The 17,056-nt window shown below is 39.9% G+C and overlaps 3 protein-coding genes across 5 annotated transcripts; 1 reads left to right on the forward strand and 2 right to left on the reverse strand.

Moving 5' to 3' along the window:
* Nucleotides 1-446: 446 nt before the first annotated feature.
* gpx9 (glutathione peroxidase 9) lies at nt 447-3,015 on the reverse strand. Its single transcript, XM_006630352.3, has 5 exons — nt 2,676-3,015; nt 2,269-2,362; nt 1,527-1,657; nt 1,126-1,256; nt 447-821 (listed from the first exon to the last, which is right to left on the reverse strand). The coding sequence occupies exons 1-5, from the start codon at nt 2,844-2,846 to the stop codon at nt 752-754; spliced, it is 597 nt and encodes a 198-aa protein (XP_006630415.2). The 5' UTR covers nt 2,847-3,015; the 3' UTR covers nt 447-751.
* Nucleotides 3,016-3,572: 557 nt separating this feature from the next.
* On the forward strand, nt 3,573-11,284 carry fbxl15 (F-box and leucine-rich repeat protein 15). Of its 2 annotated transcripts, XR_001478361.2 has the most exons (5): nt 3,573-3,666; nt 5,077-5,236; nt 5,565-6,067; nt 6,750-6,989; nt 10,723-11,284. XR_001478361.2 is itself a non-coding variant. In XM_015346467.2 (4 exons), the coding sequence occupies exons 1-4, from the start codon at nt 3,644-3,646 to the stop codon at nt 6,937-6,939; spliced, it is 876 nt and encodes a 291-aa protein (XP_015201953.1). In that variant the 5' UTR covers nt 3,573-3,643; the 3' UTR covers nt 6,940-7,667. The 2 variants fall into 2 exon arrangements, 1 of the variants encoding a protein (XP_015201953.1); XM_015346467.2 differs by lacking the exon at nt 10,723-11,284 and having other exon boundaries at nt 6,750-7,667.
* cuedc2 (CUE domain containing 2) lies at nt 7,132-16,754 on the reverse strand. 2 transcript variants are annotated; one of them, XM_015346468.2, is made up of 9 exons: nt 16,507-16,754; nt 15,251-15,339; nt 14,853-14,996; nt 13,554-13,615; nt 12,688-12,809; nt 12,269-12,448; nt 10,585-10,649; nt 10,131-10,191; nt 7,132-9,452 (listed from the first exon to the last, which is right to left on the reverse strand). In XM_015346468.2, the coding sequence occupies exons 2-9, from the start codon at nt 15,322-15,324 to the stop codon at nt 9,306-9,308; spliced, it is 855 nt and encodes a 284-aa protein (XP_015201954.2). In that variant the 5' UTR covers nt 15,325-15,339; nt 16,507-16,754; the 3' UTR covers nt 7,132-9,305. The 2 variants fall into 2 exon arrangements, with proteins under 2 accessions (XP_015201954.2, XP_006630417.2); XM_006630354.3 differs by having other exon boundaries at nt 12,278-12,448; nt 16,507-16,750.
* Between the last annotated feature and the right edge of the window lie 302 nt (nt 16,755-17,056).

Here is a 17,056-nt window from a genome sequence, read left to right on the forward strand (position 1 = left end):
ATTGAAGAATTCAGAGTCGTGGAGCAACATTTGGAATAAAAGCTAACACTACGAAACAGTCTACAATGTTGTGCTAAGCCCAAACATGAATGTATTATTAGGTATATAATTGTAGAATGTAATTAATGACTAATTTACTTTATCCTTTTTATTTCAAACTCTGGCTGTACAGTATGTTGAGTTATGACACATTTGCTTGTAAAAAATCTATAAATGTACATATTCCTAATAACTGAAGATTTTTTGCTTTGGAAAGACTCACGGGAGAGCTAAGCAAAATTACAACGAAGATAGATCTCACCTGATTTTGTGAACACCTAACTATTCAACAGTTAATTTCTGATCTACACAATACTGAGCTACTTCAATGGAACACATTCATTTCACCAAACCATTGTTTCTAAGAAGTACCAGATCAAAAATGCTATAAGGACAAAATGAATGAGCAGTTTTTAGAGATTTATTAAGTTCAATGTGGAACACCTGTTTTTTTTCTTCCTGTGGGTCCAGTGAACAGCAGGAGCACAGTGGCCTCCTGAGTCCCTCCAGCCAGCCAGCCAGCACGAGACCAGTAGGTGACGACACCTCTGTGTGAATGCACTGAAACACAGAGTGTTCTCTCCTACCACTTCAGATACATCTCAGGTGCGAGTCCACATTTACCAAGAGATCTTCACACTGTCTCTGTGTGTGCAAAGGGCTGACCTTTCACGTCTCTGCTCCACGGAGGATGTTGCTGATTTCACTGGAATTAACGTAGGATTTTTAAGAGACCTGCAATGTCTCTCTCCACTTCTTTAATGGGAGTGTTTAGCTCATACCTAGAAGATAAGGACTGTTTTAGGATAATGATGATTATTTTTAATTGCTCCATATCGAGGGGGTTAGCACTGAAAAATAACTTCCCACTTACCACCTTAGGAAATTCAAAACATTTTAAATATACACTAACATTTTTATCTTCACCATTATGTGTTAAACAACTATATGGAATTCAATAATCTGCTAATTACCTATAATGAATAGAGATAGTAGGTATAGTGGTGGGCTGTATTGGGATAATTTCAGTTATTTTAATTTTATGTACGAAACATTGGCCACTGAAAACTGCTTCAAGCAGCTCACCTCTTATAAGGTACTCCATTAGCCAGGACCAGGAATTTTTCAAAGTTCCAGCGGATATCGTTCACTTTGATGGGAGACCAATATAATTTTTTGGGATCGCCAATAACTGGGTTGACACAGGGGCAGGAATCCTGCAGCACATCCATATGGAAATATAAAAGAAAGAAAACAATTTACAGCATAGGTTCTGCTGCATTTTGGAATTGATTTCATTATTCTGGCAAATAAGATATGGAATTTTGCAACCCAGCAATACTTTTGTTACAGTAATTTATAATATTGCAGCTTTACTTGATTCATTCGTGGATGTTTGTAGGTCTACATTTAGAAAGCTGTCTTCAGGGGGTAATTCTAAAAATATTAATGTGTAGCATTAAAATATGTGAAATGGCTTACTGTACCTTTAAAAATGTGAAGAGAGCATCCTCACCTACTCCATTCACTTCCAACTTGCTAAACACTGGGAACTTTGGCATAAATCCGCCACCTGGTCTTACGTACTTTAGCACATTCAATGTTTCATGATCTTCCTCTGAGAAGAGCAATGGAATATTGTGAAAAACACAGATGAAGCTTTAATTTAATACTCTTTAAACATTATTCTGCCATGTTATCCCTGAATGTTCCAAGCTGAAATTTATGATTCTTGTAAGCTTCTTGTACAAGGTTTGACACCCAATTACCTCTGCCAGCTATATGCATAACTATTGGAGATGGGCTGTATGTTAGCCATCAGGCTGTTTAAACCTGTTTCAAATTCATATTAATGAATGAGAACATACACTCTTACTACTATATACTCTATTCAGTCACAAAAAAGAGTTTAATAGAACAGAGGCTACATCTTCAAAGGCAAATCAGCACTATAAACAGAATTATCAGTTGAGCTACTCTAGCAGGAACCAAGTACATGGACCATCGGAATATTTTTTGTAATACAAATTATGAAAAAAACAATTCAGTGCTGCTTTTGAAGTTGGATGACCTTTTTTTTTAACCATTTGTGTCAACCTCAAAATATCAAATCAGAACTACATTGACGTTTTCCAGATTTGCACAAAACAGATAAGGCATTCTGGAGCACGGAATGTACTTTAATGAAAACTGTTATTGTCTCTATACGAAACGTGAGACAGATCTTACCGGGCTCCTGCAGACCAAACTGGTTACAGGGGAATCCCAAAACAGTGAACGGGGTGTCAGCAAATATTTCCATGAGTGCATTCAATGCGTGATACTGTAGAATAAGCCAAAATATCAAAACAGAATTAAAGCGCACTCCATTCTGGGATACTAGGCAGGGAGTGTTCCTCAAAATAAAGACGACAAAATCAATGAATGTACCAAAAATAATTTACTAAAAGTAAACGTTAACTAAATGTACAATTAAGCAGAAAACAGACTGAATACCAGTGAACATAGTGCTGCATTTTCACCAAGCTAGCTAAGCAGAAATTGACTGAGTAATGCTCTTCTGTTTTGGCACGAAGCTACAAAGACCTTAATTTTCTGGTTCCCATACTCATATGGGAAACAGAAGACATAATTACCTCAGCCACAGTTGACCCTCAGAAAGTGGCCACGTTGACGATGAGCAGCACCTTGCCCTCATAATTCCTGAGAGAGCGCTGCTGGCCCTGGAGGGTCTGCACAGTGAAACCGTACACGGATTGGCTTGCAGTCGGGGAGCACGGAGTCGGAGCGCTTGCTGGGAGAGACATCTCGCCCAGGAGAAAGCACCCAGTGATCCACCGAGCTCCCCTCTCTTTAGTTTTAGGTTTGTATCTGTCTGGTCAGCAGTTGCTCCGCATGACTGGCCCCATTATGCGCGTACACAGAGGTGATTTGCCTGAGCCGTTATTTGTCCAAGCGTTTGTGTAGGCACGCGAATTTTACATGTCACATGCTCCAGTGTCTGTCTATGGACAGGTACTATGAATCTGTTCCTCTCGTAAATAAATAATTACCCATGGTCAGTGGTACAAATTATAGCATGGAACAAGGTCTTACCACTGGAATAACCCACACACGACCAGCAAAGCTAATTTCTTGTTTCAGCATACTGGTTTACATGATTTTATCTTCATTGCATCACTACTTTTGTAAATATATATATATATTACTTCGCTGAGTGCATATTATTTGCATGCAGCCAAGCTACTGTACATGTTCGTTTCTCACTCGTCAAAATACAAATCATGGAGTACATGTGTGCAGTGGAAATAGAAATATTAAATTATACTACGCTTGCATCTATTCCTTTCGAGTATCCCATAACATATGTCAACAGAACAAACTCTACGTAACTTTTGCGAACTTTTAATAAACCAATAAATATTGAATATCTGTGATTTATGAAAACACTTTAGAAAGAGGAACTATTAGCGTCAGAGGCTGTTTCCTCGAAATTACGGGAACAAAAACAGAGGAACACAAGAACCCGGAACGCTGTGCTTGCGGTTTCATTGTGTAACTGTGCGAAAGGCGAAGGTCTAGGCAGCAGGGGCGGCTTACAGAAATGGAAGAAGAGGAGGGTTGCAGGTAATTAGTAACCGACATTTTGGCAGTAGCTGTTGAATTTTGAGTGCACTCATAACAACATAAACGATGTTTTTAATTCCGGATCGCAGCTTTGGAAAATTTTAAACGTTAAAGTTGAATACAAAATGTGCAAGAATGATTTTTGATAGTGCTATGTATAGTGTAGGGATACACAAGTATAAAATATGTTTCTGTGTATTTCAAGTGCGATTGCTCGCAGCATTAATTGCATAGTTTAAATAAGTCCATGGGAAAAACCAACAGGGATATCAGCTGCTGACACTGAGGCGATAAACATGGCTATAGACTTTTCCTTCGTCAGAGCACCTGAGGGAAATGTCTGTATTGATTTAGACGATTAAAACAAACAAGAAAGAGTGAGAAAGTCGGAAGTGAGAGAACCATTAGTATACTTTTATCTCAACGGGGTGTAGTGCCCATTCTTAAAAAGGGTGACAAGACTGAACAAAGTAATTACAGATCAATACGTCTTAATTTTATTACTTGTTAGGTCAAAGTCAAAACCAGTGGACCTCTTCAAAATGAGGCAGAGAACACGAATGGAAACTACAGGAAAGTACACTCAGAGGTGTCTTTGCCATGAATGTGAGCTTTGACACAGAGCACAAAGGAATAACCGTGCTGGCAGTTAGCGAGAGGGTGGGGCGATGGGGTGGGAGAATCAGGCAAGTCACAGATGACAACTGCCTCCAGACCAGCGGCTGCTCTGGGTCGAGGTGATATTTCTGTGCTGCCTCTCTTCTGAAGTGGAGGACCTATCTCAGGGGCTGTCCTTTCACTGTTTAAACCAGGAGTCTCTGATCCTGGTTCTCAAGCACCAGCCTGTATTATGAATCGCATTTTGAAGATTGGGAACACATGCAAGTTCTTGACGGATTAAACAAGTGATTTGTTCAATCAAGGGAACTTGGGTCCTTGAGGGCCAGAAAGCCTTTGGCCTTTTTTTTTTAATTATTCTTGTTCAGTTTATCTCGGTAATTCAGAGATGACTGATTCAATGGTTACAAACATAAACCTGCTGGACAGGGCAGCTCCAGGAGCAGGGTTATTAAACAATCCAGGCCAAATGAAGCATTCAGAAGACATCATTGTAACACCCTAAGCTTCACAATGTGTTAAGGAAGTAGGGCTGTGCATGTTCCGTCTGCTCGGCTGGGGAATGGGCCTGCTTCAGGTTAGTGGGGTTCAGCCCAAATCAACTCCAAACAAGCCAAGACAGGCTCCCCAGTGCAAAGTATACACTAGTGCAGCAGTCCACTGTGGAGCCTACAGGGGAGGCAGGAGAGTGACAACCCTCTCTCTAAGTGGGGGGGGGGAGGATCTCGTGGCTGAGCTATAACACTAATCCAAATGTTGGTGGGCAGAATGAATTGATCTCTCTCTCTGCAGGTGTCATCTCCTAGATTTGCCCTGGGAGGATGTGCTGGTCCCTCACATCTTTTGCTACCTTCCCCTGCGTCAGATAGTCAGACTGCAGAGAGTGAGCAAGCAGTTCCAAGCTCTCGTCCAGGTCCACCTGGCCAACTGTCGCACATTTGACCTCTCTCAGGTAAAGCCTCTGTGGATTTGGATTTTTGTAATGTGAAGGCGGGGCACGTTCGCAGTGGTCCCTGCTCTTCGTATACGATTGTGTTTTAGGATTTAGCCTTTATTATCAATTCTGGAAAAAAAATTATAATGCTTTTAAAAAATGATATGTGATTATTAAGTGCCTTACAATATATATTGTAACATCTATCCACATTTTGTCTACAAAATGAACAGCTCCAAATCTAGTGCAATTTTTAGAAAACTAAACTTAAAGAGCACGCTTTTTGATTGTTTAGAGGAACTTTGAATACTAACTCATGTGATGTTTTACTCCCTGACGTTTTCAGGTTGGACCATCTATACCCAAGGAAGTGTTTTATACCATGCTCAGGGACAACAAAGTCCTGCAGAACCTGGCACTCCAGAACTGCTCTGGTTGGCTGACCGATAAGGAGCTGCTGCCAGTGATTGGCCAGAATCAGCACTTGCTACGGGTCGATCTGAGTGGCTGTGCCCGGCTGAGCCGCCACTCCCTGGTGGCCGTGTCCCTCACCTGCAGCCACTTACAGCACCTGGGCCTGGCGCACTGTGAGTGGGTGGACAGTCTTTCCCTGCGCAGCCTTGCCGATCACTGTGGGGGATTGCAGTCCATAGACCTGACGGCTTGCCGGCAACTCAAAGATGAAGCTATCTGCTACCTGGCCAAAAAGTGTCCAAAGATAAGGTCGCTGTCAGTAGCGGTCAATGCCAACATCAGCGACATTTCTGTGCAGGAGGTGGCGAAGAACTGCAGAGAACTGGTACAGCTGGACCTTACAGGCTGTCTTCGGGTTAGGAATGACTCCATCAGGTACTAGAGATTTTACAGGATGTTTCAACATTTATTAATACATATGCAATATAGTGACGGTTTTAAATCAGTCTTCACTCCTGACTGGTACGTGCATATAGATCTGATAACACTATCAGTAAAGAGAAATACATGGTTTGAAGTATTGGTCCAGAGAAGTGCCACCTTGGATAACTCTCATGATGTATACTTGAATATTTACAGGTTTACACAGGGAGTTCTCCTCGATTTCAGCTTGCTTGATTTTGTATTTTCTATTTAGTCTCCGCCTGCCTGTTTAAACACCTTTCAAAAAGTTTCTACTGCTCAGACATCTCATGCTGCCCCAGGTTTACAACCTGAGAACTTGAGAACTGCTAAAACCTATTACAAAAAACTCTGCAGGGAAGCGGGTTTATTATAGTTAAAGAAAGCAGACATACCATACTGAATTTGAATGACATAATCTAATACATCACTATAAAGGTGTAATTGTTTGCAAGCTGTAGCAATCTTGCATTAGCTGTTGCATGTTCTTTAAACTGGTCCTAAGCTAGAATTCCTTTTGCGAAAGGCAAGGTGTTATGTGAGGGATTTTGTGGGAAGTTGAAATACGGCAGCAAAGGGGGCGCTTGAAATAGCCTTTTCTTTTTCTGGACTTTGAGGAGAAACACTGTGGAAAGGTCTTGTGTTGTGCCTGCAGGATGGTCGCAGAATACTGTCCGAAGCTGCAGTCTCTGAAGGTGAACCACTGCCACAATGTGACGGAGTCCAGTTTAGGCCTCCTGCGGAATAGGAATGTGCAGATCGACGTGGAGCCGCCCCTGCAGAGAGCTCTGGTTCTGCTGCAAGATGTCATTGGATTTGCACCTTTCGTCAATCCTCAAATCTAGGCAAAGATCTCCAGCACCACTCAGCTTTTCAATCTCCAGATAGTGCACAGGTATGATTTACACTGCGTGAACCCTAAAGATGTACGCTGGCTGGTGTTTGTAAGATACAGAATCTGTGGTCAGTGCCGTAACATTGGTTGCTATTAATCTGTATAAAAGAGGAGAAACCACAAAAAGGCACAACACCATGCAATTATTGTCACTTTCATGACTTTGTGGGTTTGCACTTTAATTTGTATTTCTTGAGGTGACACAATATATATTTTTATTACAGGGCACAAAATTCACTCACATGTTGGTCCACCACAAAAAAAAATCCACATTATAATAAGTTTAAAAAATACAAAATAGAGAAATTAACTCAAATACTTGTGCTGCAGTTAATATGACTCCATTTTAAACTAAGGATCACTGTTTAAAAACATGCAAAACAACTGAATATTAAGCAGTGCAACTGTACTTAATACTACTGAAACATGTCAAAAAACTAATCTGCTGTAGTAAAGAGAGGATGCAGGATAAACACACTACACTGAAAGGAAACAGTGGAAGTAACATTATTAACATGAAGAAAAAAATCTCAAGAAGAACAAAAAGTCAGTTTTTTTAAGTGAAAATCTGTCTGGTACTCAGAAATAAATGTCTGAGTTATTCAATATTGTTACAGAGACTGTTTTACACAAATGGAAAAATGGCATAATAAAGTTTTGTGTTTCAGTAGGACCTTACTTTGGATTATAGAAGTCTCTGATGTCTAACTGCTTAGTGTGGTACTAGCAGAAATTGTGCCTTTTGGTATCTTCGTAAACTGTGCTTATCTGTTGAGCTAATGGCAGTGACAAGAGCTACAAAGTTATTTTTGTCACTGAGAAATGTAATATTGTGATGCGTTTCACAAAGGCATCAAAAGATTTACTTAAAACTAATGTAAACAGGTACACAAAACTCCAGCTCCCCCAGTCACACATTATACAGTAGACAGTACTTGATGGGTTTTCCCTTGGCTGACAGAGAAAAGGGGATGTGTCCATTCAAAATGACAGGGACAGAACAGGCCAAGTGGTCCAAGTCTTGGCATTGCCTAGGCCTTGGCCTGACCCCAACTGGATGAGTCAAAGACCAGCCAATAAGGAAATCTAATACTGCAATATAAAGCCAAGTAAAAAAGTGACTCCTATTAAGATATATAAGATGTTGGAAAATGAGCCATTCCCTAGGACTGGGAATTGCGATGCTGGAGTAGACCTTGATCTGCTACCCTTACTTGTGCTCAGGACAAATCCTTTCAAACTGTTTCAGTGTATGACTTGATTATAAAAAAAGACACCGTGCACTTTTCAGTATTTAAGAAGAAGCGTGCACACTTGGTGAAAGGCATTTCCTTCCCCCAGTACAGAGTCCTGAGAAATGACTTTCCTCAGAGGACTACAGTGAAAAGATCATTTTTTTGAATACCAGAGTCATGTAATATATATATATATGGTGGAATCTACCACCCCATGAAGAATTGGATGCCTGGTGTGTTCTGTGCTTCCACATTGATGCATGTCAGGAGATAGTCGGCCACCTTCATTACTGATGTAAGAATGTAGAGAGGATAAGATGTTTGAAAATTGCAGACAGGCCTGCATGGAAGACAATGTTCAGAAGACAAGGTGACAGTGTCCCTTGGATCCTCAGGCCATTGAGCTGCTAGTAACTAAACAAGAATGCAGGTTTAATTACCTCATCCCTGTTATAGTACAAGTTATTTGACTTATAGGGGTTTATATGATGCAGCCATTTTCCTAAACGATCTGGGAGATTGACATCCTCTCATGTACACCCTGCTAACTGCCTTTACACATGTTCAATGCTTCTACCCAGTAGAAATGTACTATACTTTATTAAGATTAATGATCAAATTCGATTTTTTTTATTTTAAATTATTCGAGTAAAGTATAAAATTCAGTTTACCCTGAAAAACCCTTAGCACTGTATTGGGGACATCTAGTAGTAAAACATGAATTTAAATGCCCGGCAGTGCCAAAGATACCTGCAGTAGATGTCTCGAATTTAAACCTAAAAATAACCTTAAACCTAGACTAAATGCATCAGTGAAAACATAAAACAAGAAGAGAGCCAGCTCATCCCTTCAGGAGTGCGGTCTTGGTCCAGGTCTTTCTGGTTTTTGTGCTGTATGGACACTTTCAGACCTTAGCTTAGCTGACCCCCTCAGTTCAGACGAAGCAAAACAACGTGGAAAAAACAGACTGCTACCTAACTTCTGCAGGACCCACCTGGGGACACCTGGAAATGCTACACAAAACCATCACTCTTTGTTTTCTTCGGGATATGGAGCTACAGTCGAGGAGGCCGGGGCAGAGTCAGTGGAATCTGTATTTACGGGCAGGTTTGAGGCTGATATAGGTTTTCTTCATTTCCTCACTCTCCTCTTTCTTGACTTGCTGGTATCGCTCGCCCTTGGTGGTCACCACCTGGTTACCATGGTATCGAATCAGCTTCTTCGGAGCCTGTACACAGGAGACACCGAGATGATCTGGTGCAGAACAGTGTACACTTTGAAAGACTTGCCAAGCTGAAATGTTGAGTTTTTTTCTAGGTACAAAGAAGGTACAAACTCACATTCATTTTGATCCTTAAACATCACCTGGAGTTTCTACAATTCAAGGTCTATATATCAGCTAAACAAAGACCTGCACAATTCACAGAGGTGTCAGAACAACTAACTAAACAGTTTTCAACACAATGACCTTCTGATCAGTAGCACAACACGTACCACACATAACAGCTTTTCTGTGTAACAGCACAAATACCAATGCCAGGTTACTCTTTTTCTGCATATTTACTTTCTATGAAAGTCTATTACCCTTTGTTTTTTCAAATTAAGTATCAGTGTACTATAGTTAAATGTTAAACATATCAAATACTGAATAACCATAACCGTCTTTCACTATGAGAAGATATTTTATAATTTGCCGGTAGCTTCTATGTAGATTACTTAATTATCCCTTGGAGAAGACTGATTGACATCTTGAGGTTTTTGGAATGAAAACCAAGCTATTAAACTTCACATTCACCCATGAATTACAGAGTGCCTTAATCGTGATTTATGAGATGTCTCTTATGCTTAAATTCAAAAAACGCCACCTTTATGTTTTTTTTTCTTTCCTGACAGCAAATGGGCTTACCTCCTTAGGTGTAACAGGCCTGTGAATTTTCTTATCTTCCTCATTGTCCACTAACATATACCTAAAAGAGGAACAGTTATCGCTTTCTGAATATATACAGGCTGCAAAGACATCATTCTAGATATCATTCACAGAAAACACTTTTTTTTTCCACATTAGGTCTATTTCTCCAGGGGATGTCTACATCTTCCTCCACCAGGGATGAAAAGATACATGGTCTCCAGCCAAGTCTTAAAAGGAGCGCAAAATACATTTAGATGTAGGTAGTTTAAAACAAATTGTGTTTTGGAATCAGAATAAAGACAAGATGCCCGAGGTACAAGTCTAAACTAAACTGATACTGTATTTGCATCGCTGTTTAAATGTTTTCTTGTTATCCAATCATCACTCTAATCCGTGAAATCAATTTCATATAAACTTAAGAGTGAAAAAACATGGTTGAACTGGGACTCACTTCTCCAGAATGCTTGCTTTCAGCTTCTCATCAGGTTGTGGAGGAGCCGTTTTACCACGGTTTACCTGCAAATATAAAAAGGGTGAACGCCGCTCACAAAACTGCAGTTTTAAAATGTTTTTTTTTCTCTGTTTCCAGGTTATCTGAAGATCTGTAAATGAATCAATTTCAAAGATGAGAAACACCGTGTGCTGGCACATTCGTAGAGCACTTCTGTGTTGAAGATACTTTTCCAGAGTATTGTCAAACCTTTTGAGCACTCAGTAATAGAAGTTAAATATATTGACTTCTAAACTAAACTGACTGAATTCTGATAAATTATGTATCTTGTACAGCGGCTTATATTAGAGGACTGCAGCACACTTACACAGCGGGTACAATGTGTTTCTGTACCAAAATGAACATTTCCATGGCTCATCACACACAAATATTGTTGTACTTTGAGTTTCATATAATTAGCTTTTAGTTCTAAAGCTTACAAGCTGAGCTAGGGAGAACTACGTCTTGACAGTTATTTCTGCCATGAAGGAAGAGGCTTCTGAAAAAACTAGAAGCTGACATTTTATGAAACAAGCATGCACATGATATGTGCTCCACAACCTTTTAACTCCAGACAGAATCTGTTTCTCTAAAGGTGTTACAAAGTTAATTATTTATAAACTGCTGAAATTCAAATAAAAAGAAATTGTTTGTGTTTCCACACATGATACGTTTGTGTCAAGAAAGCAGACAGCCTTACACCTTTCTCTCTTCACTGAAAATGTTACAAATGCAAATTTAACTATGATTTTTCTTTAAAACTTAATTTCCATTACCCTGGATGGCTATATCTCGACAGAACTTATTATAATGAATCCTCTCATTGCTGTAGAATTAAGTAAAGGTCACAATACCCATAATAGATAGCAAGCTTGCATCTGTAAGTGTTTGAACTGTATGGATTCTGAAAGTGAGTTTTCAGTTATCGACAATCACACATGCTTTTAGGTTTTAGTAAAAAAAAACATATATATATACTTATTTATAGTACAAAAACATAGTGGCATATTTAGCATGTACTAATAACTAAAGTGGTTAAAACCTTGTTATTTGCTAAAGGTGCAAAATGGTCCATTTTAAAAAATAACTGTTTTGTATGGTTTGTAGATTATTAGAAAACTAAGTACAAATCTAAATTGCTATGTTAGAATGAGCTCTACAAGGGATTATAGTGTTCAGAAATATTTTTGTTGAACAGAAAGCACACAAAGTCACTTAATGACTTAAGATGACAATTAAGCCCTTTTAAAATGACACAAATTACTAATTATTTTAAAAACTTCCCACTGCAGAGAAGCAATGCATCTAATTTATGCTTGAAACATCTTAAACAATAATGAGATCACCGGCTTATAATGATGATCATTACATTCACAAGGCAAGCTGAAAAAAAGTAATGTGCTTAGAAAGGGTTTTGCTCAGCCATGACAAAACTTCAGTAAAGAACAAAAGGAGAGTGAATTTCTAAAAATTAGCAAAGGACAAAGGTATGTTTTATAAAAATTACAGAAGGAGATTTCGGTCTTCATGCACTTAATCATACGCAGCAGAAGAGTGAAAAGGGGGGATTTGCTTTCAGAGTTTTGTTTTTAAAAACACGTTGAATGCCAAATGGGAGGAGCTGTTGAAGATGTGGCCTCTGTACCTGCTTTACCTTGAGAGGAGGAGTCTGGCTGAGCTGCACGTCACCCTCTACGATGAGCCGGACAGCCTCCTCCATGTCCCACTTGGCGATGGACAGGGCGCTCCTGGCTTCGGTCACGCTGCACTTTGGGAACATCTCCACAAGGAGGCGCACTTGGCTGTCCCCGTCGTTCATGGAATCCTGAACGCCAAAGAGTACAAAACTGCATCCGCTGCTGCACAGGTTTGCGTCTTCACCTTTGGACTACTTAGATACTTTAAGGAATTAAGGGACGTTTTGGATCCACTAGCTAGTTGTCTGTATTTTTCTGTAGTCCAGCACATGGAAGTTTTGATTTTATCCAGGTGTAAATTCTTTTGTTTTTTAGTGTTTTCTTTTCAGTATTTAATGGTAGTTAATCTGAAAAAATAAAGAGATACCGTGGCTGTAGCGCCCTCTGCCGGTGCTGAGAAGTAGTGTTCGCTGCTCGAAGCTGTCTCTTTCCTGCAAGGGCTGTCTGGAGATGATGAAGCCCCTCCTGGAGACTTTGGGGGGCTGTTAGCTTTTTCATGGCAAGGAAAATACACACAGAAAAAAATATACAAAAGGATCAATTACACAAATTCCATTCCTTTTTTTAAAAAAATTACCATTCCTTCCATGGAAAGCAAGATGAGAACTCCGTGCGGCTTTTCAAGTTGTTTTGAAGAGCACTGCATTTATTTATAAGACTGCTCAGATTTTAAACCACAGAGCACAGCCTTAATGACTCCCAGTCTCAGTTTTACTACAGGAGAATTTAAGATGCATTTTGTGGCATGCTTAACAGACTACACCCCTTGATTATGTACTTAATGTACCATGTTTTCACCTTGAAATTATCTTTCAATCATTACAAAAATCCTAAAGTGTACAGCCTTTAGTCTCCACTTTAGTAGATACTGCATAATTCAGCAGAACCTTTTACCAGCACCATTTAATTAGCTTTAAGAAAGCATTAAAGTCTCCTTAACAAAACTGCAAAGTAATTGTATTTACAAATTGGCTTTGAAACAACACATAGGTAATTTTAACACTTACACTTTGCTTTATGAATTTACTTCTTTTAATTATAGCTCCCATCATTTTGATGAAAAAATATGTTGTAACATGTACCCAAGAAAATATATAGCTGTATTTTCACCTTTAAAAGGTGCTAATGTAATTGTCCGGAACTGCATAACATATGTAAAAGGACTGTGGTTTTAATGTTCAGTGGGAATTCTCAACAGTTCATTAACAGCTAAACAATAAAACAGTTCAATACCTTGGTTCCGGGCTGTAGCTAGACGTGTTGCCAGGCTAAACATCATCTCACAGACTTTCACACTACAGAAAGAATGAGGGGGAAATATGCTAATGTTAACTGGATAATAATATTCACCTTTATTGTCAAAAATGAGTTGGCATGCTGCCTGATTGATTTCTGGGAAGCAGTATGAACCCTAAAACTCAAGACCCTGCAGGTCTGGAGCTCCAGCTGTGCTCATTGACAGCTGAGGCCAAGGTTACTTTGCCTCACAACACTGGGTTCGCAGACACGACGTTCAGGGCCGGAGCCGTGTTGGTGTGGCTCTTTGGACCTGCTGTTTTTCTTTCTGCTTCGCAAGGTGAGAATGTCTGCTTCTTTTGACTCTTCTGTAAACCCTGCTTCCAGACCAGCACCAACATGAACGCCAAGAGAAGCAGAAGTAGAAACAAAGAGATGAACGCTCTAGGCCGGTATACTTCTAGGAATGGACGGATGAAGTTCGTGGTCCAGTCTACTATGAGCGACCACACAAGCAAGTTGGGCTTAAGGGCTTCCCTTCTAAACTCCTTATGCCTGGCAGCAGTGAATAAGAAGAGTTAAGAGAATGGGAGAAGGCCATTAATCGTGGGATGCCTGCCTGGTAGTAGTTATCTAAGGACCTCGTCCAGCCATTTCTTGAAAGAACACTGTATATAGCTTATTCCATCCTCCCACAACCCTTAACTGCGTGAAGAAGTGCCTTCTGTTCTTGGTGTTAAATGGTACTTCCAGCATATTCACAGTGTAATGCAGGATGCTGCACGTGAAAGTCTACATTCACCAGTCGAAATGATTACCAGTGAAGAGAATTAACAGCAGGGATAGAAAAAGCCAAAGCTGCAGGTCCCACATTTGTAGAAAACAAGCAAATGACCACAAAGGCTGCATATTACACTTTCTGAGGCCATTCCAATACATCTCAGAGAAGAAACTGTGAGGAAACGGGTCACTCTCTGCCTTAAGCCATTTTTAGAAAGCAAAACAAGATCATAAACAGACTGTTGTTCTGTTCTTGAGCCACTAAAAGACAGTTTGCCAAACCTTTCTCCTAACAGCAAGCATGTGTGATGTACTACAAATGGAGAATCAGTGTCCTTTCAATGGCTGTATGATGCATTACTGAATTAACTGTACTGTATTAAGTCTTGGCAGAGCTTAGCTAGATGTAACACATCATCACAACTGCATGCACAAGAACAATTTAAAGATGACAAAGTTTCGGTTTTCAGATCAACTGCAGAGCCGACAGAGAACGGTCTCTAGGGCTCCCCCTACCTGTCAACCTCGGCAAAGCCAGGAATGTACGCCTCCAGCATTTCCACAAAGACCTCCACGTCGAAGTTCTCCTCCACACTCTCCTGAGAGCCCAGGTCTTCCAGGACCCCCGTGATGTAGGAGAGAATGACATCATCCAGCGTGCTGAGGATGACGGGAGGCAAAAAAAGGAAAGCCTGAGTTCGAGACATTCTGTCAGACTAAACCAACAGCGCACCTGAAGCACAGTTTTTCCTGTTGTGCTAGCTGACAAAGTAACATTTTCAGCTTTAGAAGTTAATTAAGATTACACAGTACAGTACTCAGCCACAGTCAGGACATACTACTGCTACATACTTTGGTCTGGAATACTAGTAATGCTGGAAAAGTCTGTGAAGATCCCAGAGCGCAATGCTTACCTCAGGTCAGCACTGGGGATGTAGGACTGGATGAACTCGTACAGGGCCTCTTCAATTATTTTATTGGCATCCATTTCACACCCCCCAAACTGCGAACAAACACACAAATGGCTGACTTGCTCCTCTGCTTTGATCAATTTCTCCAGTGTAAAGACATCCTCATTTACATTAGTTTCCTTTACCTGAAGCTTTTCACCTGAATTCACAGAATTACAAACCTGTGCTTTGATGTTATATATTTAAAGAGCTTGATTATGGGGAGTGTCCAGTCTCTGAATTACAATACTCTGCACTTTGCAGCTACACAGCACAGCACTTACAGGGCTTAAAGCACTGTAACATACTGCACACCACAGAAACTCTCTGAAGTCTTTTTTTGGAATGAAATGAAATCTAAAACCCTACTCAATAATTATCCAAATACTAATATTAGCATTAATGTTATACACAGATGGACTGGTGCCCTTCCATGAAAAGTGAATCTCACTCCTAAGTTCAGATGTACGCATTTCTCTTTTTTTGTACTCAAATACACCATCATGCATCTTCATGCATCTTCCTAGACAACACGTACAAGATACGTATTCATTGTTAAAAAAGCAAAAAGGCAGAGTTATTATTTCCAATGCATGTCATGGGAATTTCAGGTGACTTGAGATGACAAATATCACAAAAGGCGCTATATAAAATAAAGATTAGCTTTCTGTACTTCTCCTTGCAATGCCTCTGACGAAATCCGCTGCAGGTAATTCAGGAGAAGATGACTATATCGACGTGTCTGCAAAACTGCCTAGTAATCTGATAGATAATTGTGCTTAAAAAACAAAACACTAAAAATGAAAAGGGGCGATGGTATATTTTGCACCAAGTTACAACCTTTCCTATGTTTGATATCAACCTCACATATTGAAGAGTTACTTGTGTAGCTAATCGGTGCATTTAGCATTCGAAACGTGCAAACTGAGAATGAGAGGCAGAACTCATTCTCAATGGACACTTAATCATGCGTGAAAATAAAACCGGATCCCTACAAACGATTGTCCAAATATAACATTTCAGAGAAACAAACGACAGCTATAGAAAACAATTCTAGATTAATAAACAGACTGGGCAAATGGTGTTTGTTTAGTTGCTAAGACCAAGATAAATTATCTAGAAATTTCCTTATGCGCCTCCTGCAACACAGGCATCTACATTGCAAAGACTCGCCTCGTAGCTACGAATCCACACGCTCGGAAAAAATGTAAACAACTCACTTAAAAAACAAGGCGATATTGTTTTTTTTTTAAATCCAACTCATAAAACAAAATAAATATATTAAAATCAATTATCGTTTATCATTTTTACGGCCAAATGATCCGTGCCATCAGGAAAAAAATGCGTGTTTACAGCAAAGACCTAGCCCGCCGTCTTCCTTGTTTAAAACGTCTGACATCACTTCCCTCCCTAGTACCAGCATCTCGACTGCCATAGCCATGTGTCAGAGGGCGCCCCCTGTCGGTAATGTGCTTGGTTTTTTTTTTTTTGTTGTTGTTGTTGTTCCAGTCCTGCCGGTCGCCGGTTGTGGCTAGATGAATTCACTATCAAGGACGCACAAGCTAACAATCAATCGTAATGCATGCGTATCCTTTAAAAATAAATATGAAAATACGCATGTGCAGAAAAATGTCACATTCCAGCCGATTCTAAAACGAACTAGCCTAATGCAATGCTGGAAAAGGCATTTTGAGACTCAAAGTACATGTAAAAACTATCAATTCCTACCCTGCCGCAAAAGCACTACAGATATTTGTTTTCCGCCAAATA

The sequence above is a fragment of the Lepisosteus oculatus genome, chromosome 4 (genome assembly GCF_040954835.1).
Source record: "Lepisosteus oculatus isolate fLepOcu1 chromosome 4, fLepOcu1.hap2, whole genome shotgun sequence".
NCBI classification, from domain to species: domain Eukaryota; kingdom Metazoa; phylum Chordata; class Actinopteri; order Semionotiformes; family Lepisosteidae; genus Lepisosteus; species Lepisosteus oculatus.

Coding starts and splice junctions, on each gene's coding strand:
- fbxl15 (XM_015346467.2), top strand. CDS start 3,644: ATGGAAGAAGAGGAGGGTTGCAG. Junction 3,667..5,076: donor GAAGAAGAGGAGGGTTGCAG/GTAATTAGTAAC, acceptor CTCTCTCTGCAG/GTGTCATCTCCTAGATTTGC. Junction 6,068..6,749: donor GTTAGGAATGACTCCATCAG/GTACTAGAGATT, acceptor TTGTGCCTGCAG/GATGGTCGCAGAATACTGTC.
- cuedc2 (XM_015346468.2), bottom strand. CDS start 15,324: ATGGATGCCAATAAAATAATTGAAGAGGCCCTGTACGAGTTCATCCAG. Junction 14,997..15,250: donor ATCCCCAGTGCTGACCTGAG/GTAAGCATTGCG, acceptor CGTCATCCTCAG/CACGCTGGATGATGTCATTC. Junction 13,616..14,852: donor GGCTTTGCCGAGGTTGACAG/GTAGGGGGAGCC, acceptor TTCTTTCTGTAG/TGTGAAAGTCTGTGAGATGA.